This window comes from Hemiscyllium ocellatum, chromosome 19 (assembly GCF_020745735.1).
Source record: "Hemiscyllium ocellatum isolate sHemOce1 chromosome 19, sHemOce1.pat.X.cur, whole genome shotgun sequence".
NCBI lineage: Eukaryota > Metazoa > Chordata > Chondrichthyes > Orectolobiformes > Hemiscylliidae > Hemiscyllium > Hemiscyllium ocellatum.
This window is the reverse complement of record NC_083419.1, coordinates 64,733,341-64,757,595: the sequence shown is the minus strand read 5'-3', so window position 1 is coordinate 64,757,595 and position 24,255 is coordinate 64,733,341. Positions and strand designations below refer to the sequence as shown.

Below are 24,255 nucleotides of genomic sequence, written 5' to 3'. Positions count from 1 at the left end.
GTCAAGGCACAGGAGAAAATGAAACTGGCCTTGAGTTAGACCCTTACCATACTTATTATGGTTGAGAATTTCTCCCAGCTTCTTGATGTAATGTGCAAATTGAGTTGCAATGAACTGAGGAAGCTGTACCATGAAGATTGTAAGCAGGATTACATCTGAGGGGAATTCATGAAGAATAAATTGTCTGCTAAAACCAGTCCAGTTCCCGGATCTGCAACTCACGTCTCTTGATGTTAATCAAATTGCCGGCTTTTATTTTCTGTGCACAGAACAACTTACTTCCTTTTCAATTCTTTCACTGTTTGACTCCGATCCATTGAACTGAATGCATCAGTTTGGATTAATTATCATCCCTCGCTGTGGTACAATAGGAATGAGCAAAGCTCAAGAAGACTGTTGTCAGCTCTTGCAGCCTCTCCTCTTAGTCCAAGTGACTAATTATAGCTCCAGATTCCTTATTCAGAATAATGTCATTGCATTGGTGCACTACTTCTCTTCCTCCACAGCCCAAGATATAATGTTTGCTCTTTATAGCTGCTGTGCGTCAAATCTGATGGATTTGCAGACCCGTTCACCAGTATCATTCTCACCATTGGTATATTGCCACTGTTTAGTAATCTTGGCCAATGTAACAATTTTGTACTAGCCTATCTTGAATGCCTACTGCCAGTCATCAGCTTAATACCTCAAATTATTTGTTACCTTCTGTCTTTCGGCAATCTGGTCAATATCTTTGCAATCCTTTTCAATTTTGTAACCTCTATAACCCCAGAGAGCTTTGCTCACTTTCTTCCTCCATACCATTGCAGTCGGGATCAGCCCCAGCAGAGATCCTGAGCTGATTTTGCTCCAGAATGCCTTACGCTTTGCTTCCCCTGTTTCACAAATTGATTTCAGAAGCAACCTGCCTAAGCTGCTCGTTCCAGTATCCGTCTCCCACGTGATGTTTTCACCAAAAACTGTGCTGATATCTTAAGTAAGCAAACACCAAAATTCTCAGTCCTCAAGATGCATTATCTCCTGAAAGCAGCCGAAGATGGTCATCCAGCAAGTTGACTCTCTCATTAAATACTCTCACTGTTCTGTATCAGTCCTTGAGATTCATCCTTCATTGTTGCTCTATTCAGTTTGTTCCCAATAACAGATGGCAGGCAAACCAGCTTTCCCCCTTCATTTTGTTACAGATTAGGGTCATTTCTTTCAATACTTAGTCATGATCAGCATTTGTTAGAACGGTCCAACAGTATTCGAGAGAAGGTGCCTAATGTCACTAATGAATGCACTTTGATCTGGACGAGGGCAACTGGCTGGGAGAAAGTGAGGACTGCAAGGCTTACACTTGAAATGTCGATTCTCCTGCTCCTCGGATGTTACCTGACCAAGTGTGCTTTTCCAGCACCACACTGTTGAGGGAAATTGGCTGCCATCTTTCTTTTCTTTATTGTTTACAATCACAACATCTCACCTTAAAAATTCCACTTCAATAGAAAACAGGTTTCCTCTTTGGAAAGCAGACACTCCCCGTGTTAAATTTTAGCGCTTCATGTTCGCTGGAAACTGGGATTATTTTTGACACCGGGATTCTCTCCAAAGCATCTCACTGCCCGGTGCTCCGACAGATGAAGAAAGGATGTCAAAAGATGTGTCCCTTCCGTCAAAGAAAGGATTTGGAAATGACGGAACGCAGGAGATGTGCTCCAAGAGCTCGTGGGAAGTTGGAATTTTGAGACCGCAGCGATGACTGACTCGGAGAGTGGACACGGGAAAACATGCTCCTCAAATCTCCCACCCTTACCTCAGAGACCTGCTAGAGTATCTGAGGGGCAGCTCTTCAGCCATTGGCAAGGTGTGCTCACCTGATTGCCTGCAGAGGAGGTCTGGATTCAGGAGGCTGTACATGTTGGCACTAACCTGTCATCAGAGCCTGAACCAGTGGAAGCCGAAAAATTCCACAGTTTGGACCAAGCAAGCAGACACCTGATTGAGATGTATAAAATTCCCAAGGGCAGAAACAGGGTGAATAGAAACCGAAGCCAACGATAGTCAAAGGGTTAAGAACAAGATCGGGGGGGGGAGGGGGAATACACGTTGAAAGGAAGGAAGCTTTGAGGAGGTTTCAGGAAAACGGTTTTCACTTTGAGAGTGGTGGGGCCTAGAATCCATTTCCTGGTAAGATAGTTGAGGCTAGGAAGCTTTCTGCCACCCGGGAATAAGTCACAGCAGACATTACTTGGGAATCAATTCTAGAGGAGCCTGGAGACGGATGACAGAAACACTGGTGTTTTTCATTGGGGTCAGGATAGGAATCCCCAGAGTCAGGGTGGGGATGAGAGTGTGGAAAGAAAGGAGTGGGTGGGTGGGTGATAGGCCTCTGGAGGAGGACGCGAGCGGGCTTGAGAAGGAGTTGAAGCCCCACCCTCATCAAGACATTAACTTCCCAGCCAGAGGCCGTGGTGGATTTAGTTGCCAGGTTACCCATTGGGAACACAGCTGACCGGGGAGGTACAGGTGGTGATGGAGCAACTCTTAAATTTGCTATGTAAGAGTCTCAATTGGTGCAAGGCTGGGAGAGACTCCCAGGCTTCCCCTAGCATCCCTTAATTCGGCATCATAGAATCTCTACAGTGTGGAAGCAGGCCATTTGGCCCATTGACCCTTCGCAGAACATCCCACCCAGAACCACCACCCCTACCCTCTCCCTGTAACCTTGTGTTTCCCATGGCTGAACCACTTAGCCTGCACATCCCTGAAGACTAGGGGAATTTCACATGGCCAATCCACTTAATGTGCACATCTTTGGACTGTGGGAGGAAACCAGAGCACCCAGAGGAAACCCACACAGACACAGGGAGAATGTGCAAACTCCACACAGACAGTCAAACCTGGAATCAAACCCGGGTCCCTGGCACTGTGAGGCAACAGTGCTGCCCCATCAGGCTACGCGAAGGCAGCAGGACAGAGGGAAAGATTTTGTTGCAGGGAATTTTACAGCCACTCCCACCTTACCTACAAGCGAGTCCAAAATGGTCTGCCCTTGCTGTGCACAAATTGCTGTCACATTGACTGCAATTCAAATCCCACTCCGTTGGCTGCAGGATGCAGGCAAGTGCATTGGAATATGGATTTAGCAAATGCTCCAGGTCACCCTTCAATTCTTTCTTTTGCTTTTACTGGAATGCTACTTGATGCAATCAAGAAATGCTTCAGGATATTTCGATACAGATTGTAAAATTCTATTGGAAGGAGATCGAGGTGTTCAAAACCAAGAAGGATCTGGTCAGATCAGACAGGGAGAAGTCGCTCCCATTGGTAGAATGTTTGGTAACCATTGCACAGAAACGTAAGGCAATGAGGTAACATGAGGAAAATCTCATTGCACAGCAAGTGTTTAAGTCTCTATCTGAGAAGGTGATGGAGGTGTAATAACTCTGCTCACCAGGTCAATGAACAATCCTTGACTACAGTTTTGCCCAATTACAGTGCCAGGCGCCAGAGTTTATCTTTAGTTCATTCGTGGGATGAGGGCATCACTGGCTGGGCCAACATTTATCACTTGTCCCTAATTGCCCAGAGGATAGTTTAAGAGTCAGCCACATTGCTGTGGGTCTAGAGTCACATGTAGTCCAGACCAGTTAAGGATGGCAGATTTCCTTCCCTAAAGGACCTTAGTGAACCGGATTTTTTTTTTGACAATTGACACTGGTTTCAGTCATCATTAGACTCTTAATTCCAGATTTTTTTATTAAATTCAAATTCCAGCATCTGCCATAGCAGAATTTGTATCCTGGACTCCAGAACATTACCTGGGTCTCTGGATCAAAAGTCTGGTAATAATACCACTCGGCCTCCTCAGTATCTCTGACACTCACCCTTTCTATGTTAGTCAGGGCTACATTGATTGGAGCTGTTAATCTGGTTATATTCTTGCTGACCTTGTTAGAAATGTTACCGGAGGAAGAATCAGTCATGACTTTCAAAAGGAGATTGGTTAACTATCTGAGGGGAAAAGTCGAAAGGGGAACAGGGCAAGGTGATGGAACAGGACTCGTTGAGTTGTTCTTGCAGAAAGATAGCAAACACACTTTGGGCTAAATGGCTTTTTTTCTGATTTACAGCTATTTTACGATTCTGTCTTGGAATAATCAGATTGATACTGAGTTCTCAGCTGAGCCCAAGGCAGGACATGTGTTGCAACCAGTTTTCCTCCTTTAAAAATTTTCCAATAGAGGACTCTGAAAGTGTACACCATAGTGTAATGGGATTGATTGTAATCTAATACTTTACAATGTGTACAGTGGGACAGAGCAGAAATTGGTTTCATGCAATGGATATCCGTACAGCACAATGGGAGCTAATTTAATCTGAAGGAATTCTATCGAATGGGGGCTAATAGGAACTGACTAGCTGTATTGAAGTTCAATGTAATAGCACGTAATTTTGGTTCTTTTGAATAGGGAAGACAAATTTAAGACTGACGTCAAGATTAATTGGTGCATTTCTATTTGATTATCTTCAACGATCAATAAGAAATTACAGTCCGCTCTTTAGACAACTTACTTGAGGTTCATCAATTCAGCAGGTTAAGTTAGAGGACAACACAAAGAAACTTAATGCTATACATAAGAGCTTGCTCAACAGCTGGATTCAGGGGTCAGGAAGGGTGAGTCAATGCAGGACATTGGGCCTTATTTGAAAGAAAGCAATGAGAAGAGGATACCACTCAGAAGGGGAGCACTAGAGAGACTTCCTATCCTGTACGATCTGTTCCCAGATGTGGAACTCTTCATTTTGTTTGTCAGGGGCAGCCGCTCTCAGAGTTTTGTCCCTGGACTTTTCATGGTCTTTGCTTCAATGGAGAATGTCCTTCTGTCTCTCAGGCGTGATTTTGTTGCTGCTGGACAAATTGCGGAAAATGAAATGGGAACAGATGTGGCGTTTGACTGCAGAGCGGGAGCTGATGAACATGTTGTCCACTTCGCTGGCTGACCAGGTAGGCAAACGTGCTGCTAGGACATTCTCTCATGTTGTTACAATGACCCTGTTTCACATGGTGGCAGTACAGAGAGATTTGGATGAGATAATCAATCCCCTCTTCACAGCATTTCCGAAAAGGGGGTACTTTGAGATGCTGGTTTTGACCACTTTGCAAGTTCTTATACCTTAGCTGAAATCTCAGGATGTACCTGTCTGGTGAGCTCACCCTCTCCCTTTACACAGATCTTTGATCTTCCCCCCACTTTTCATATTCTAGCTCAAAGCCTTTGGACTGTCGATTGACCATAATGCAGTGTAAATACACACAGCCCTCAATATACACAGGAAGGCTACCCACGGATCTACATACCTGTAAAGTTGACCCCAGACACTCTCTCCTTACCCAGTTCACAGGTTCCAGCGAATTGCATGGTCCAATGCCAGTTTTGTGATCCATTGAGTAGTACCCAATTGCAGAGTTGGAAGGTCATGTTGTAGCTGTACAGGACATTGGTGAGGCTGTTTTTGGAATGCTGTGTTCACTTCTGGTCTCCCTGCTTCAAGAAAGATGTTGTTAAACCTGACAGGGTTCAGAAAAGATTTACAAGGATGTTGCCAAGTTTGGAGGATTTGAGAAGTTGATTTGCTGGGGACATTTTCCCTGGAGCATTGAAGGATGAGGGGTGACCTTATAGAGGTTTATAAAATCATGGGGGGGGCATCGATAGAGTTAGTAGACAAGGTCTTTTTCCCAGGGTGGGGGGAGTCCAAAATTCAAGGGCATTGGTTTATGGTGAAAGGGAAAGATTTAAAGAGGAACTAATAGCCAACTTTTTCACACACAGGGTGCTGCATGTATGGAACAAGCTGCCAGAGGAAGTGGTAGAGGCTGGTACAATTACAACATTTCAAAGGTGTCTGGATGGGTAGATGAATAGGAAGGGTTTAGAGGGATATGGGGCAAATGCTGGCAAATTGGATGAGATTAATTTAGGATGTCTGGTTGGCATGGACAAGTTAGATCTGTTTCCATGCTGTACATCTCTGACATCTGTAGATATACAAAAGGAAACTCCAAAAGTTAGCTCCAGTGCAAGATAGCTCTCATCAGGCAATGTGTCAGTACCAATGGTGAGAGCAAACTGCCTCCTTTTTAGGGGTAGGATGACAGAACCTTTAATTGAAGCCAAGACACTTTTGTTTAATTATCTATTATAGATATGATGCATTTTTGAACTTGTTGTTCGAAGACTTAGCCTCACTTGTATCCATTATGTCCAGAAAAGATGAAGGGTGAAGCTAGAAGCATACCGTTTTGCTGATAATTAAACTTGTCATGTAGGAATTGAGACATAGGAGGGCATTTTCACTGAGCTATCAAATGGGGAACTGACAGCAGTTGGGGGCAGCACGGTGGCTCAGTGGTTAGCATTGCTGCCTCACAGTGCCAGGGACCTGGGTTCGATACCCACCTCAGGCAACTGTCTGCATGGACTTTGCACATTCTCCCTGTGTCTGCTTGGGTTTACTTCAGGCACTCCGGTTTCCTCCTACACGCCAAAGATGTGCAGGTCAGGTGGATTGGCCAGGCTAAATTGCCATTGTATTAGGTACATTAGTCAGCGGTAAATATAGGGTAGGGGAATGGGTCTGGGGGGGTTACTCTTTGGAGGGTTTGTGTGGACTTTTTGGGTCGAAAGGCCCATTTCCATACTCTAATCCAATCTAAATAAAATTGAAATGCTGAATCCACGCTAATAAAACTCTCCACTAAATACCTCAGATGGTAGCTCTCCTGCCTCAGGGTCACAAGGCTCTGAGTGCAAATTTCACTCCAAGACCTGAGCATAAGATCAGTACTGAGGGTGTGCTACACTGTCAGAAATGCCATCTTTCAAATGCAATGTTAAACTCTTACACTCAGGCAAATAGGCCTGAATGGAAGAGGTCTCTTGACACTATCTTAAAGAAAATCAGGGGAGTCCTGGCCAATATTTATCCCTCCATTGGATTCACAAAACAGATTACCTGATCAACACATCGCTGTTTGTGAGAGATTGCTGCATACCAATGGGCTGCCACGTTTCTTCCATTACAAAAATAATTGCACTTCATTCATTGACATCCAACCGTCCTATTTAATGCAAATCTTCCATTGGTCTGTCATGAAAAGCAAAATCTGACAGAATGTAAACTCAGCATCAACCCCATCAGTTTCTTGTCAGCAAGCGTCATCTAAAATCGCACATCATTCGATGCTAATGTCATTAAAGAGGATTAGATAATATTAGGAAAGGAAAAATAATGGCAAAGTTAACTGGGTCAATTGACCCAACCTTTATAGTTCTATAAAATATTAGGCTGAGCTGAGATAGTGTGGTCTTTTATATTCTGTCTGAGAAACTACAGTGAATGCAACTTCAGCAGAAGGTGAAATACAAAGTGGAGTCCTTCCCCAACCTCACTCCATCAGGCTTGGGGAGAATTGCACTAACATTGTGCCATTCCACAGCAGAAGAGGGTGATAGAACAATCAGTGTTTATTCACACACAGTCAGTTTAACAGGGAGAAGCCACAGCTGAGATGGGCTACATGGGGGTTCAGATTTATGATGGTGGTCAAGTCAGCAGCTTAGGATTTGTCTGTGTAGGACCGGAGGAGGATGTGGCAGTTGTAAGTGGTTCCTTTTATTGCGAAGCTGTGCAGTCGTCCTGAAAATAAGCATGGTCTCCAGGTTTACAAATCACGAGAAGCTAGTGCACAGGTACAAAATGCAATCTCAGTGGCTAATGGGATATTAGAGTTTATCTCCAGAGTGAATGCGAAATGGAGGCAGTTCCAGTTCAGTTGTGGAGTCCTAGTCAGAGAGCAGTGGGAGAACTGTGTTCATTGGTGGATAACCTACAAAGGGCGTATTGGGGCCAGATTGCGAGATGACCATACTTGTTTATAATCCCTTATGTTTATAAGGCTGAGAGTGGGGTGAGATCCAATGACTGTCTTTTTGTAAGATAAAGAGGAACCCAGGATTCATACTTGGCTAGTGATGGGGTTGGAGGGTGGGATTCAAAATCAAATTGGGAATATTCTTAAAGTTAGGAGTAAAATAAAAGAATACTTTTTATTTGGACAAGGGTTATTGGAAATCTGAAATTTTCTTTTCCAAGAAGCAATGACTGCTGGAGTTTTATTAAAATTTTCACAACCAAGATTACCAAATGTTAATTCCTGAGGGGCGAAAACATGTATGGGTTAATTGGAGTGAGGGATGGATTATTCATTGCCAGATTGGATAGCAGTGCAGGTTTGAAGGGCTGAATGAACTAATCCAGGCCCTTTTCGTAATTAATGAACTTCCCTTTTCTTTATGATGGTCCACTTGTTACCGATGTTAGGAAAAAAATATCGTTTATCATAGAAGCCAGAAAAGTAAAGTTATCCAGTGAGAAGACTACAATTTGGCTACTGAGCAAAGTTACTCAATTTGAGGAATTTCATGACCCAGAAAACATATTTCGGCAGTTTTCAGTTCAGGTGCACTGGCGTGGGAGAGAGTTGCACATAGAAGTAGATCATGGAGCGTAGGAGGTTAAGGGGTGACCTTATTGAGTTTATAAAATGGCGAGGGGTATAGATAAGGTGAATGGCAGGTATCTTTTTCTCTAGGGTGGGGAATTTCAAGATGAAGGAGCATAATTTTAAGATGAGAGGTATGACCCCCTGTGGCTGAGCAACTCCTCAGATAAAGTCACCACTGCCTGTCAAGGAGCTCAATTTAGATCCAAGTCAAGTTAAGAGCCCCAGTTTGAAATCATGGTGTGGTGGGAGGCATTGGCATAATGGTTACATCATTGGCCTAGCCATCCAGAACCTTGGAGATGGGTTCAAGTCTTGCCATGATAGATGGTAAAATTTAAATTCAATAAAAAAACATAGTGTATTGCAAAAACCTATGTGGGTCACTAATGTCCTTTAGGGAAGAAAATCTACCGCCCACAGCCAGCCTGGCTTCCATGTGCCTCCAGACCCACAGCAATGTGTGTGACTCCCACCTACTCTCTGGGCTATGAGGGATGGCTGATAAATGCTGGCTGAGCCAGCAGTGTCCACATCCAAAGGCCAACAATGTGTATTACTGTGGCTCCGTGGTCAGCACCACAGTCTCACAGCACCAGAGACCCAGGTTCAATTCCAGCTTTGGAGGGTCAGTGTGGACTTGTTGGGCTAATTGGCCTGTTTCCACATTGTAGGGATTCTATGAACTTTTATTACATGAGTTTGAATCATAAAACTGCTTCCAGGGTCAATGAAAGCCACGATGATCAGCACTTCGTCTGTAACACGGCCCATCTGCTAACTGGTTATGTTGCAGCCACTTAGATCCTAATACCTCCGATTACAGTTTCTCTTACTGCAGTTTCTTATGCAGTACCACAAGTTTCATCTCAGTGTTTGAGTTGTTTAGAGCTAGGAAACTTGCCTCTAGTGGCTCATGTACCTTGATTCAGTAAAAGACACATTGATATTTTACAGTTGCATAGGCACTTTCAATCATATTAGCATGAAGGGAAACAGTTTTTGTTCTTGATAGTGTGAACCATGTGTATAATAAAAATAATTCAAATGCTTGAATCATTGCACATTGCGAGGTAATTGAGATTTATGAAGACAAGTCTGAATTATCAAGTTTGTTATCTCTCAGTCAAATATAAAACATCTTTAGCTCCCAATAATTAAGGGCTGCATGGTGGCTCTGGTCAGCACTGCTGCCTCACAGAGAAAGGGACCCGTGTTCGATTCCAGCCTCAGACAACTGTCTGTGTGGAGTTTGCACGTTCTCCCCCATCTACCCTGCAGAAACAGCTATCTGTCACTGGGAAATTCACTCCAGAGAGAAACAGAGCAAACATTTCCTTAGCACTTCATTGCCTTTTTAGAAAGAGCATTATGAACCACAATCTTCAGATATGCAGTTGCATGTAGTTTAAAACTGATCAGTCTGCGTGGGTTTCCTCCGGGTGCTCCAGTTTCCTCCTACAGTCCAAAGATGTGCAGGTGAATTGGCTATGGTAAATTGCCCGTAGTGATCAGGAAGGTGCAGGATAGGTGAAATAGCCATGGGAAACGTGGGGGTACAGGGTTAGGGTGGATCTGGGTGAGATGCTTTTCCAGAAGGGTCGGTGTGGATTTGATGGACCAAATGTCATGCTTCCACATTGTAAGGGTTCTATGATGCTTCTAGAAATCAGAAGGCAGCCTCCAGGCAGTTTCAAACATTTCAGCTTGAAGGGTTTACACAGAGCTAAGGGTCAACAAGCTGAGGCCACCCTGAGGTGCACGATTTGGAGTGCACCAGCCTGTTGTTATATGAGAAATGTATTCTGTAAGCATTTATTTGTCCAAACCGGCTGTTCCTGTTCGTGTGACCCAACTAATATGTCTGGATCTGGATTAATGAGTCATGCAGGACAGCGCAGCCCTGTGGGACATGATTGAAGTAGGTGACCTATTCAAGCAAACAGAAGCCGCTAAAAGTGCCTCGTAACAGTCATGTTAGATAGTTCACAATGTGATTGAGATAATAGTTGTAAGATGAAAGAGTCTGAAACATAAATGTTTCCCTCCATCTCGCCACTACACTGCCTTGCTCTGATTCAGCTGTACTAAGTTAAAAAAAAGGCAAAAGGCATTTATTGTCCATCTCTAAGTACACTTGAATTGAGAGACTTGCTGGGTCATTTCAGAGTCAGCCCCATGTCTGAGAGTCTGGGATCACATGTCGGGCAGAATGGATGTGGAGAATTAGGGATAACTGATTTCTTTCCCTGTTGGAAATGTGAACCAATTTATTTTACTACAATTAATCACAGTTGTCATGGTCCACAAGTATTAATATTTAACCTGTAAATTTATTCATTGAATTCAAATTTCACCAACTGCCTTGGTGGGGTTTGAAAACATTGACCTCTGAACTAAATGTCCATTAAGCAGGTAGACATCCTGACTTCCTGACACCTAGAGCTCTTTCTAGTTTGCAATGGAAAGAAAGGGAGACCGTGCGTAAATGTAACACTTTGCATAACCTCAGGACATTCCAAAATCAGTTGTGTACTTTTCAAACCGAAATGTAAAGACACCCAAGTAACTGAACAATTCCTCTCTTCCAAGTGCATTATTGAACCAAATTTCAACCTGTTTACTGGCTCTGCTCTCTCCCACACCAAAAGCACACTTAATGCTGTCACAAGACAGGACATTACATCATTACAGACTGCCATCATGCATCAGCTACACATCGTACATATATGTGATTCCTGAAACTCATAACAAGGGAAGATTCTGTTACCTGAGACATAAGGTACGAAGCACATACTTTGCAATGGCCATCATTTTGGGTAGAAGAATAAAGTCAGTTTCTCGCATCTTGAACTTAGCAAAGTAGAGCTTTAACGAGAATACTTCATTTTTTGTCACATCCGTCAACGTACAGTTATGTTCAAGAGTCAGAGAGGGACTGTTACCAGTTTGTGTGCCATGATCTCCCTGAGGGAGATTGTGATAGACACCAGTCAGTGTACAGACATCTCCCTGATTGAGACAGTGATAGACACCAGACAGTGTACAGATATGCCTGTCAGAAACACGGTGATAGATACCAGTCAATGTAAAGATATCTCCCTGAGGGACAAATTGATGGACGCCAGTGAGTGCACAGATATCTCCGTCAGAAACACAGTGATAGATGCCTGTCAGTGTACAGATACCTCCCTGAGGGAAATGGTATGGACACCAGTCAGTGTACAGATATCTCCCTGAGGGAAATGGTGATACATATGTGTGAGTATGCAGATATCTGCCTGAGGGTAATATATTGATTACAAATGAATATATCATACCACTGTAAGGACAAAGAATTAACACACCCAACCAATGGAGAGAGAGTTTCTTGAGACACCTCACTCAAAATAGAGTTATGTCTCTGAAGGATGTCCTGGAACAAGGTTAAGTTAAACATGTTTGTTTCCAAATCAGTGTATTGAATATTGTGTGCAGTTTTGGTCTCCCTGCTATCGGGAGGATGTTGTGAAACTTGAAAGGGTTCAGAAAAGATTTCGAAGGATGTTGCCAGTGTTGAAGGGTTTGAGATATAAGGAGAGGCTGAATCGGCTGGGGCCATTTTCCCTGGAGCATTGGAGGCTGAAGGGTGGCATTACAGAGCTGTGTAGAATCATGAAGGGCATGGATAGGGTGAATAGACAAGGTCTTTTCCCTGAGTTGGAGGAGTCCAAAACTAGAGGGGCATAGGTTTAAGGTGAGAGAGGAAAGTTTTAAAAGGGACCTAAGGGGCAACTTTTTCACGCAGAGGATGGTGTGTGTATGGAATGAGCTGCCAGAGGAAGTGGTGGAGACTGCTACAATTACAACATTTAAAAGGCATCTGGATGGCTATTTGAATAGGAAGGGTTTAGAGGGATATGGGCCAAGGGCTGGCAAATGGAACTAGATTAGATTAGAATATCTGGTCAGCATGGACGAGTTGGTTTGTTTCCATGCTGTACAGCTCTCTGACTCTAAATAGTAACAGAAGAAATAATACAAAAGCAAAATGTTGCAGATGATAGAAGTCCGAAATAAAAACAAACTGCTGAAAATACTCAGCAGGTCTGGCAGCACTAGCAGAGGGAAACAGAGTTAATGTTTCAGGTCAAGATCCTGAAGCTAAAGGAATAGTACAGTTGTATGCAGGAGAACCTAAGTAAAAAATGAGGTCTGCAGATGCTGGAGATCACAGCTGCAAATGTGTTGCTGGTCAAAGCACAGCAGGCCAGGCAGCATCTCAGGAATAGAGAATGCTGCTTCTTCTTTTTATCTGTTAACGAGGAGCTCTGCATTTTTGAGAGGAGATTCTAATCAGGGGAATACAATGTTCTGGCAGCAGAGAAGGTACACAAAGAGCTGGAATCTTCACTGGATTCCCTCAGAATCTGCTGCACTGGGGATTCCACAGTCTCTTGATGCACAATTCCCATCTACCCTGCAGAAACAACTATCTGTCATTGGGAAATTCACTCCAGAGAGAAACAGATTCCTGATGAAGGGCTTATGCTCGAAACGTCGAATTCTCTATTCCTGAGATGCTGCCTGGCCTGCTGTGCTTTGACCAGCAACACATTTGCAGCAGGAGAACCTAAGTAACTTGGGTGCCTGTGTGGCAGGAATTTACAGTGGGCAGAAGAATAAGCAAGCAAAAGGAGATTTTAATATCTCAGGGTAGTAAAATCTGAATCACCCTCAACTCAACTCTTAGGTGCAGTGATGAAGATGAGCAGCCTGTTCCAGCAATGGGACAGAATACTATTCACTGGAGTATTGCTGTAGGACAGAGCAACTCTTCTGGATAGTTCTAGTTAACTAATCACAGGAAATGTGTCATTGACCTTCAAGCAAGAGAAATGGGTGTCAGCGAGTTCACTGTGAAAGAAATTGCTTTGGAAATTGGCCCTGTCTATATTTTTTTTAAACTACATGCAACTGCACATCTGAAGATTGTGGTTCATAATGCTCTTTCTGAAAAGGCAATGAAGTGCTAAGGAAATGTTTGCTCTGTTTCTCTCTGGAGTGAATTTCCCAATGACAGATAGTTGTTTCTGCAGGGTAGATGGGAATTGTGCATCAAGAGACTGTGGAATCCCCAGTGCAGCAGATTCTGAGGGAATCCAGTGAAGATTCCAGCTCTTTGTGTACCTTCTCTGCTGCCAGAACATTGTATTCCCCTGATTAGAATCTCCTCTCAAAAATGCAGAGCTCCTCGTTAACAGATAAAAAGAAGAAGCAGCATTCTGCACATACTTATCATTCCCCAGAAATGTTCCTGTCTCCCTTTCTTGATCTTCCATTCTGCTCCACTCAAAAAGCTTTTGAGGTGACTGGATTGCAGTTACTAATGCAGACTGGGAAAGATATTGCAAAAATGATACTAGGGAGCATAGCCTACTGGTTTACAAGTTAGATATAAGGAAGAAGATCCGATGGAGTTTTTATTTGCACAGAAGGTTCCTAGAGTAGAAATTTGAAAATGTTTTGGAGAATGGAGGAAGTCAGTGATGCAAGAGATGTTCCTGTCTTGGTGTGGTGCCATGCTGTTGAAAAATGGAGATGCCAAGATCCCCAAGCATTAGTTCTATTTGGAGAACACAGTCACTATTTATTTACAATAACAAGGAGCAGGGGAGGTCACCATGAGGACTTGTTGGCCCTAATGTGCTTTCCCTAATCCTAACATCCCTAGAACTCATTAATACTGTTCTTTATAAGTACAGGATACAAATTGACGATACACTAAAGATCCTCAATTCATCAAAATCATTAAAGATCCTCAGACAGCATCTTCCAAACTCACAATCATTTCCATCTAAATCCTGGAGATCTCCCCCAATGGCATTGTGGGTCAACCCACAGCAAGTGGACTGCAGCGGTTCAAGAAGGCAGTTCACCACCATCTTCTCAAGGGCAAGTAGGGATGAGCTATCAATGCTGGCCAGCCAATGACAACCATAGACCACAAATGAATTAAAACAAAATGTTCTTGTAGAATAAAAACCTCTCCAACTTGGTTATTCTGACCAGTGAGATGCGATTTTTGGTCTGGATGCCTTGTGATGTTAACAATTCAAGATTGTCCTAGAATGATCAGCAATGCAAAGTTCGGTTACAAGGGAGAAAAAGCACCATAAATTTATTTTAGAAAAAGTTGTTTTGCATCTCCAATTTCTTATGTAGAGTTATAGAGATGTACAGCATGGAAACAGACACTTTGGTCCAACTCATCCAGACCGACCAGATATCCCAAACCAGTCTAGTCCCATTTGCCACCACCCGGCCCATATCCCTCCAAACTCTTCCTATTCATATACCCATCCAGATGCCTTTTAAATGATCCAACTGTACTAGCCTGCACCACTTCCTCTGGCAACCCATTCCACACAGGCACCTCAACGCTTTATTGGTTAAAGTGATACGGGCAAGGAGGTGTAAAGGTAATTTGACAGGCAGGAACAATCCATTTTATAGAGCCTGTTTGCTTTACGATTATACAGTGAATGGATATCCATGTTGGAAGGTCAGCAGCAAGGGTGAGGAGTGAGCTGGTCGGATGTGAAATTGGTTATGTGATAAAGCCACCAAAAATACCTTCAGCCAGGGTCAGCAGCCCAAAGGTCACCACAATAAACTACTTACACCAGCTCTTACTTCACTTGTATTAAGACTGGCAAGGTATCAGTCCGATGGCAAAAAAAACCTACAGATCTTAAAACCAAAGTAGACAGGCAGGAGGCTGGAAGAACACAGCAAGCCAGGCAGCATCAGGAGGTGCAGAAGTCAACGTTTCGGGTATAACCTCCCTGAAGAAGGGTATAACCAAAACGTTGACTTCTTCTCCTCCTCTTGATGCTGCCTGGCTTGCTGTGTTCTTCCAGCCTCCTGTCTGTCTACTTAAGATATCAGTCGATGCCACTCAAACAAGTTTGACTTATTTACTGTGTTTACATTTCTGTTAGAAATCTTGATGCAGTCCTTGGGCGGCACGGTGGCACAGTGGTTAGCACTGCTGCTTCACAGCGCCTGAGACGCGGGTTCATTTCCCGACTCAGGCGACTGACTGTGTGGAGTTTGTACATTCTCCCCGTGTCTGCGTGGGTTTCCTCCAGGTGCTCCGGTTTCCTCCCACAGTCCAAAGATGTGCGGGTCAGGTGAATTGGCCATGTTAAATTGCCCGTAGTGTTAGGTAAGGGGTAAATGTAGGGGTATGGGTGGGTTGCGCTTCGGCGGGTCAGTGTGGACTTGTTGGGCCGAAGGGCCTGTTTCCACACTGTAAGTAATCTAATCTAATCTTAACACAATTGTGCATTCTAGCTATTCATGATGTAATATAGACAAGGTAATCATGGCTAGTTCTAAAGGCATTAGATTCTTGGCTTAATATATCATGCATTTACAACATGAAGACGAATCATTACTCAAACCTTTGGTATATTTGCTCCTCCTCTCCACCCCTCTTACCTTACTAATTTTGTATTCCTCCTTTCTCTTTCCCACACCCATGCAGGATATCTTTAATGCCGTCATTAAGCAGAATCCTATCCTAGTGTACCAGCTTCCGTGTTTCTGGAATGTTCAGCTGTCAGATCACACGCGCTCCGAGCAGTGCTACAAGGATGTGTCAGACCTCAAGGTAAGACTTGTTTCTGGTGAGGGTCATAGTTAGCAAGATGCAGTGGGACTCTTCCATGCTGTACAATGCTAGAGGTAGCTCAATAACAGCTGAGTAAATGCAATAGCTTTTGTACTTGAAGCTTATAATGGAATGCTTTGCCTCATTTCTTTATGCCAATGGAACAACAGGGATCTTGGTTAAGTTTAACCTACTTTTACCAGGTAGCTTCCAGAGTTATGCATCAGCTAAGATAACACCACCTGTTGATAGTTCATTGGTACAACTGCTTTGCGATACCTCTAGGTATTTTACTTGTTAGAGCCTCAGGTCATCCACTGCTGCAGTGACACAACCCAAAAGCCACCAGTTTCTTTAGGGATCCCTGCATAGTTTTCCTGTGTTACATTTGTTCAACCCTTGTCAGGCGACTCTAATGCCTACTCATGATATTCCAGCCAATTGGTTTGGCTCGAGCACCATCTTACTTTTGATTATTTGCAATTATTTCTCTGCCTTCATTAATCGGGCCATAAGTCATCCCTTCACTTGTTATTCAGCCTGTTGACACTCAACTTGTCACTATTTGTACCTATCTGTTGATACTCTTAATTACCTGGACTTATCTTGCCATTATCTCTCCTATAAATTCTGTGCCCGTGCGCCTCTCTACATTTCACCTGATGAAGGAACAGTGCTTGAACCTGTTCGACAATCACCTGGTGTTGTGTGACTTCTGACTTTGTCCATCCCAGTCCAACACTGGCGATCTTCACGTCATGGTTTCCTGTGGTCAATGTTGCTCCAATAGACAATGGTGATAAGCGCTGTACCATTTCCCATACTGCTCTGCTGCAGTCAGATTGGCCATTGCGGAATAATACCAAGTTCGTAAATAAAAAAACCAGGAAGCTCAAGATAAACACAGCAGGTTCAGAAGCCCATATGGGGAGAGGGAAATAGCATAACTGTCTCAACTCCACTATGACTCACCTTCAGAACTGAAGGGAGATGGAAACACAATGGGTTTGATGCTGTTGCCAAACAGGGAGAGACAAGTGGAGCTGAGGAGAACGCCAGGGAAAGGTTAGAGGTTGACGAAGATTTGGGACCATGGAATAAATGGTAAATGGGATGATAATGAGAAGGGCCAAAGCATTGGCCCAAAATAGGTGTTAATAGAGGAGTAAAGGTTAACTCTGACTGAAGATAACGATATGAAGAACAACCAGGTAAAAGAAAAATATGTATGCAAATGGGAGGACCAAGTCCTTACTCCTCCTTCCACACTCGAATGTCTCATTTTGCTTCACCTTATTAGAAAGTAAACAAAATGTCCATTCTAAACCAGTATGGAAGCTAGAAATCATTCTCCAGACCATCAGTTTGGCAGTTATCTGTCAGTCGATAGACACACACTGAGATCAGATAGTCTTGAAACCATCACTGCATCATGCAGAGTAAAAGGAGGCCATTCAGCCCATCTGAAAGACCTGTCCAAGTTACTCCACTCGCCTGCCTTTTACCCTTAGCACTGCAGTTTTCTCCTCTTCAAGGATTTATGCATTTCCCTTTGGAAGTCGGATCAATTTCCAATCTTCCACCACACCCCTTCCCCTTTCAGACAGTGCATTTCGAAAGGTCACCGTTCGGGTTCAAACACTGAATGGAATGCAGACTTTAGTAGGGAGCTGTGCATTCAGTTCCTTCGTTGACCAGCTACAAGCAGAGCTGTGATCCGAGAGCTGGAGCTGGAGCTGGAACTATGTCATTGGACAGCAGCCGATTTCAGCAACATTACAGAGCTAAAATGCTGCCTGGCTGCCAATAACTGAAGCCACACGACTGCCTTGTGAATATGTAATGGGACATTTTTACAATCTCATAAATAATAATGGCAGCTAATTTCGATAGTCCTTCTCTGTTCTCTTTGAAGCACATTAACATTTTGTAAAGCGTGTGCGTCGCCTGCTAATAAGCAGCTGACAATTTCAAAAGGGAGATTAATATCTTCTTTTTCTTCAATAATGGAACTTTTAATGAACAATATTAGGTGGAAATGACATCATCAAGGGAGTTTAAAGAACTTTAACAGCAATACTTATCCTTAATGGTACACACACTATCATATTTGTGTCTGTGTGACCTAAGAATCATTATTTTGTTTTCTCTTTACTGTCCTGGAAGTGTCACTCCTCACATCCTAACTGTTTGTTTGTCATTCCAAATTAGAGAAATAAACTTGGGCACTCATTATAAATAGTATCTTTCAATGAGCCATGTGCATTTGTCAACTTTTCCAAACTATACTTTAGTTCAATAGTGTTGATTTTCTTTCTCCCACCTCTCCCCCCCACCCCCCCTCATCTCCTCAGGGAATATTCCCTGCATCTTAAAATATTGAATTTGCTTCAGAGACTTGTCACATTATCATGTATTTCAGCATGTGGCACAGCTGATGAAGTGTGGTCACTGCTGTAGTGTGGGAATGTTGCAGCCTAGTTACACTCAGAGAAGCCTTGCCTGAACAAGACAATGACTGGGTTATCCAGATAATCTATCTTCACGAAATTGATTGCGGAACACATTTTGACCAGAACACACGCCCATTTAAAAAGAAGTATAGTTGGTCAGTTAGTTCACTGTGCATTCCTGGATCAAACGGTTTATGAATTGTAGCAATGACTTAAATGAATTCACTCGACACAATGAAGAGATTTGGTGCGATTTGGAGGCTGTAGAATGTAGTGCACAATGCCCTTTCTCTTCTTCAGAAAGCTGCTTTTTTACTAAAAAAAATCAACTGATTTGAGCACATCATGACAACATCCACAGCACTCCCCCCATCCCCACCCTCACCCCCACCCCACCCCATCACATCCTGAGGTGTACTTGAATCCAGACCTTCTGACCCAGAGATATAGACACTGTCACCATGCCATAAGTCCTTGTATTTTTGTACTCAAGCCTTGCGGTAAGGTTTGAGTCCCAGATCCAATTGCTTCCAGACAAGTGCGCTATCATTGAGCTACGGCCGACTGTTCATTGACACGCTAGTTTCCATGGTAATCATTGTGGGAATACTTAATGCTGGAGGATGTTCTAATTGAAATCTTGTCTGATGTGCACTGCATTCCAGTTGGGAGGGGTATTCACTGGATCATAATATCAAAGAGTGGTTGCAGCACTTTAGAAGGGAGCCATTCAGCCAGTCATCTCTGTAACCACTTACATGTAAAAGTAAAGCACCTGTTTCTTTTGCCAGTTCCTGGTTAATCCGTTTTCTCTGGTTGACAACCCAGCTGCCAAATGGAACAGTTGCTCTCTAGCTACTCTGTTCAAACCAAAGATAGTTTTCTGGATGTAGGTTTGCTCGCTGAGCTGGAAGGTTCATTTCCAGACTTTTTGTCACCCTACTAGGTAACATCTTCAGTGGGCCTCAGGTGAAGCACTCTGATAATTCCTGCTTTCTTTGGGTTGCTGATGTTATTTCCTGTGGTGAAGTCACTTCCTATTCCTTTTCTCAGGGGGTTGGTAGATGGGGTCTAACTCGATGTGTTTGTTGATAGAGTTCTGGTTGGAATGCCATGCTTCTAGGTGCTCTATCAATTGCAAGTAACTCACTGGCTGACCACCAGCCTCCAAAATGCTGTCTACCATCTATAAGGCTCAAGTCAGGAATATGATGAACACTCCTCAAATCTCTGCTGAAGTACATTTCCAACTACGCTTACCATGTATGACTACATCCAGATCAAAGCAATCTGTTGATGTGGAGCCAGGAGACATTGTATATTGGAATTCTCAAAAGACATTCATTTAGAGGTCATGTGCAAGCTTACTGCACAAAACAAGAACTCATGATTGAGGGAGAGATATATTGGCATGGGTCGTGGATCGGCTAAATGACAGAAAGCGGAAAATCAGGATCAATGCATTGCTTTCAAGTTGGAAAACTGTAACTAGTCGAGTATCACAGTGACCTAGGCTGGTTCGTTACTAGTTAAAATCTATATGAATGAAAAGACAGGTATACTGTGACCAGATTTGCTGATGATGCAAAGGTGGGTTTGATAGCAATTTGAGAGGAGGGCACAAAGAGTCTGATAGATTGATAGATTAAATGAGTGGCAAAGGATTTAGCAGATGAAGGATGGTGTGGGACATGGTGAAGTTGCACATTGGGTCTAAGAACAGAAGAGCGGAATATTATTTGGAGGGAGAGAGAGTATAAAATGTTGTGGTACAGGAGGGATCTGGGTGTCCTTGTACACAAATCAGAACAGTCAGCTAGTAATTCAGAGGGAAGTGGAATGTTGGTCTCGATTGCATAGGAGGATTGCATATTAAATTAGGACGGTATTGTTGTAACGGTGCGGCACAGGAAGACTGCAGTGAGAGTCCTGCAAACAGCTTTGGTCTCTTTACTTAAGGAAGGATTAATGAATATTAGGAGGCGTTCAGAGAAGGTTCATTAGGCTAATTCCTGGGAAGAAGAATATTTTGTGAGGAGATTGGGCCTACACCCATTAGCATTTGGAAGAATGAGAGGTGGTCTTATTGAAACAGAAGATTCTGAGGGATTTTAACAGTGTCAATGTGTCGAGGACTTTTGTCTATGGGAAAAATCAGAACCAGGGGACACAGTTTAATACGAAGTCTTCTGATTGCACCAGAGATAATGGGGACTTCTTTCCTCCAGAGGGTCATGAGTCAGAACTTCACTACTATGGAGCGCAGTGTCAATGAGTATATTCAAGGTCCAGTTTACATATTTTTTTTATCAAGACACCGTCAAGAGTTAAGGGAAAGAGAGTGAGAACTGCAGATGCTGGAGATCAGAGACAAAAGGTGTAGTTTTGGAAAAGCAGAGCTGGTCAGGCAGCATCTAAGGAGCAGGAGAGTTGACATTTTGACCTTAAGCTGTTCATCAGGCTTCCTGATTATCTTATGATAGTCACACCATCCACTTTCTTTCGCATTCACTCCTTTCATCATTGCTGCATGTGGAGGTATTGCAGGAAGTTTCCAATGCCTCTTCCAAACCTGTGGCATGAGCCACTTAGATGCCCTAAGAGTACAGTCACCACCACTTAAGAGTATCCCTCTTAGTCTCGCATCATCTTGACTTGACCACACACTGTTGTTCTTTCAGTGTCACTGGATCATATTCCTGGAATGCCCTACTTAACAGCACTGTGTGTGTCCTCACACCAATATGAACTGCAATGGTTGAAGGAAGCAGCTCACTTCTCAAGAGAAAGCAGGCATGGGCAATAAATACCTGCCATGACACACATCCCATCACTGAATGAGAAAAGAAACTCAGCACTGAATGAACAAGGCGGTCTCCCTAGGGAGTGCAGTTTTCAATGTAGAGTTCTGAATGTGTATTACTATTGCATATTTATAATTAATAACATCTTGAATAACAAACAGAATTGCCAGTAGTGTCAAGTCTTGGCCTCATTAATCTTGTTTCTTAACAATAAACTGAGGAACAAAGGTACATATGCAAAACCAATTCATACACGATTACCTACAGCGATGCTGTCTAGATCAGGCACCACACACTTGAAAACATATTCCACACTTGGGCTGGGTCAGAGGCCAGAGGTACTGGACTGCTGTTGGGAGAAGACATTTTTAATTTGAAAAATAAGATTGTGTCATTTAATTGCAGTTGAGCTGTAGCTGATCTTGACTTTAAAAATAACAAATAGCCTTCCACACTGTGACTAATTGAGGTTGTGTTCTATCTCCTGCCTATTAAACTTGAGTTTTCTTCTTGTCTTGGGGCATAAGCGAGGGCAGTTCCAGTAGGGTTACACCTTGAGATGATTTTGCAAGCCAAGGGTGCCAGTATTGACTACTACAGAGGTGAGGACCATTGTGGTCACAATGGAGCCAGGACTAACTGCAGAGATGGGAACCCCAGGGGAAACAGGGGTTCCTGCAGAAATGAGGAGTGCTGGGAATTTCAGAGGTCACTGCAAAGCTAGGAACTGTTGAGAATTGGGAGTCAATGCAGACTTGGGGAGAACTGGAATATGTTGGTCCTCTGGGAAGTTGGGGATTATTGCAGGGATGAGAGCTATTGGAATTTGGTGGACACTGCAGAGATAGGGAGTGCTGGAAATTTGGGGCTCACTGCAGAGATGAGGAGCTATGGGAATTTGGGGTCACTGCAGAGATGGGGAGTGCTGGGAATTTGGGATCACTGCAGAGATGGGGAGCTATTGGAATTTGGGGTCACTGCACAGACAGGGAGTGCTGGGAAATTTGGGATCACTGCAGAGATGGGGAGTGCTGGGAATTTGGGATCACTGCACAGATGGGGAGTGCTGGGACTTTGGGGGTCACTGCTGGGATGGGGAATGTTTGGAATTTGGGGGTCACTGCAGGGATGGGGTGCTGGGAATTTGGGGATCACTGCTGAGATGAGGAGCTCTGGGAATTTGGGGTTCGCAGCAGGTATGGGAAGTTCTGGGAATTTGGGGATCACTGCCGGGATGGGGAGTGCTGGGACTTTGGGGATCACTGCTGGGATGGGGAGGGCTGGGACTTTGGGAATCACTGCAGGGATGGGGAGTGTTAGGAATTTGGGGGTCACTGCAGAGAAGGGCGTGCTGGGAATTTGGGACTCACTGCAGGGATGGGGAGCTCTGGGAATTTGGGGGTCACTGCAGGGATGGGGAATCATGGGAATTTGGGGGTCACTGCAGGAATGGGGAGTTCTGGGAATTTGGGGGTCATTGCAGGGATGGGGTGCTGGGAATTTGGGGGCCACTGCAGGGAGGGGAGTGCTGGGAATTTGGGGGTCACTGCGGGGTTAGGGAATGCTGGGAATTTGGGGGTCATTGCAGAAATGGGGTCCTGGGAATTTGGGGGGCATTGCAGGGAGGGGAGTGCTGGGAATTTGGGATCACTGCACAGATGGGGAGTGCTGGGACTTTGAGGTCACTGCACAGATGAGGAGTGCTGGGAATTTGGGGTCACTGCGGAGATTGGGAGTGCTGGGACTTTGGGGGTCACTACAGGGATGGGGTGCTGGGAATTTGGGGGTCATTGCTGAGATGGGGAGCTCTGGGAATTTGGGGTTCACTGCGGGATGGGGAGTGCTGGGAAGTTGGGGGTCACTGCTAAGATGGGAAGCTCTGGGAATTTGGGGTTCACTGCAAGGATGGGGAGTGCTGGGAATTTTGGAGTCACTGCAGGGTTAGGGAGTGCTGGGAATTTGGGGGTCACTGCAGGGAGGGGAGTGCTGGGAATTTAGAGGTCACTGCAAGGATGGGGGGTGCTGGGAATTTGGGGGTCACTGCAGGGATGGGGTGCTGGAAATTTGGGATCACTGCAGTGAGGGGAACTCTGGGAATTTGGGGATCAGTGCAGGGATCGGATTTCCCAATGTGGAGCACCTCCAGTGATAACCTGACTACATTGCGGACCTGGCTGTGATGGGTCTATCTCATCTCAGTCTCATCTGCTGTCCTGCTGCTTTAGTCTGTCCTACCCATTTCTGAACCATTGTAATAGTCCTGCAGGGCTGGGTTATTGGAAATCCTTAAAACTGTCATTTAGAAGCTAGAACATTCTCTGGGAGTGAGCAGAAACAGAAGCGGTGAGGGTGGGGGGGAGCTGTTTTGTTTTTCTTTGTACAGCGTGTGTACAGTCCGTCCTCAATGCTGATGAAGGGGTGAGGGCAGTTGATGTTGAATGTTTAAATATGGTCAACAAGCAATGCAAGAATCCACCGCCATTTTGACAATGGTGGATGTCAAGGTGTCTGAATGGAAAGGTGGGTCACCTGACTAACATATTTAAAACAGGCACCTACAACGCCCTTTGGAACCTCGTTTTAGAGGAGTTGCTGTTGTGTAGCTTGCCCAGTGGTCAGCAGTGCCAGCCGGGAATGTAAAGGGAGAGATATAGATCAATGAAAGCAAGCATGCAGCTACAGCAGGCAGTGAAGAAAGCTAATAGCATGATGACCTTCATAACAAGAGCAATTGAGTATAGAAGCAAAGAGGTTCTTCTGCAGCTGTACAGGGCCCTGGTGAGACCGCAC

General features: G+C 44.1%; 1 protein-coding gene across 1 annotated transcript in view; it reads left to right on the top strand.

Moving 5' to 3' along the window:
• large1 (LARGE xylosyl- and glucuronyltransferase 1) overlaps window positions 1-24,255 on the top strand; it is a 527,618-nt gene that overhangs the window by 415,431 nt on the left and 87,932 nt on the right. Inside the window, exons 9-10 of the mRNA XM_060840013.1 lie at window positions 4,878-4,990; window positions 16,083-16,208. Of these exons, the coding sequence (XP_060695996.1) occupies window positions 4,878-4,990; window positions 16,083-16,208 (239 nt within the window). The remainder of the gene's footprint in view (window positions 1-4,877; window positions 4,991-16,082; window positions 16,209-24,255) is intronic.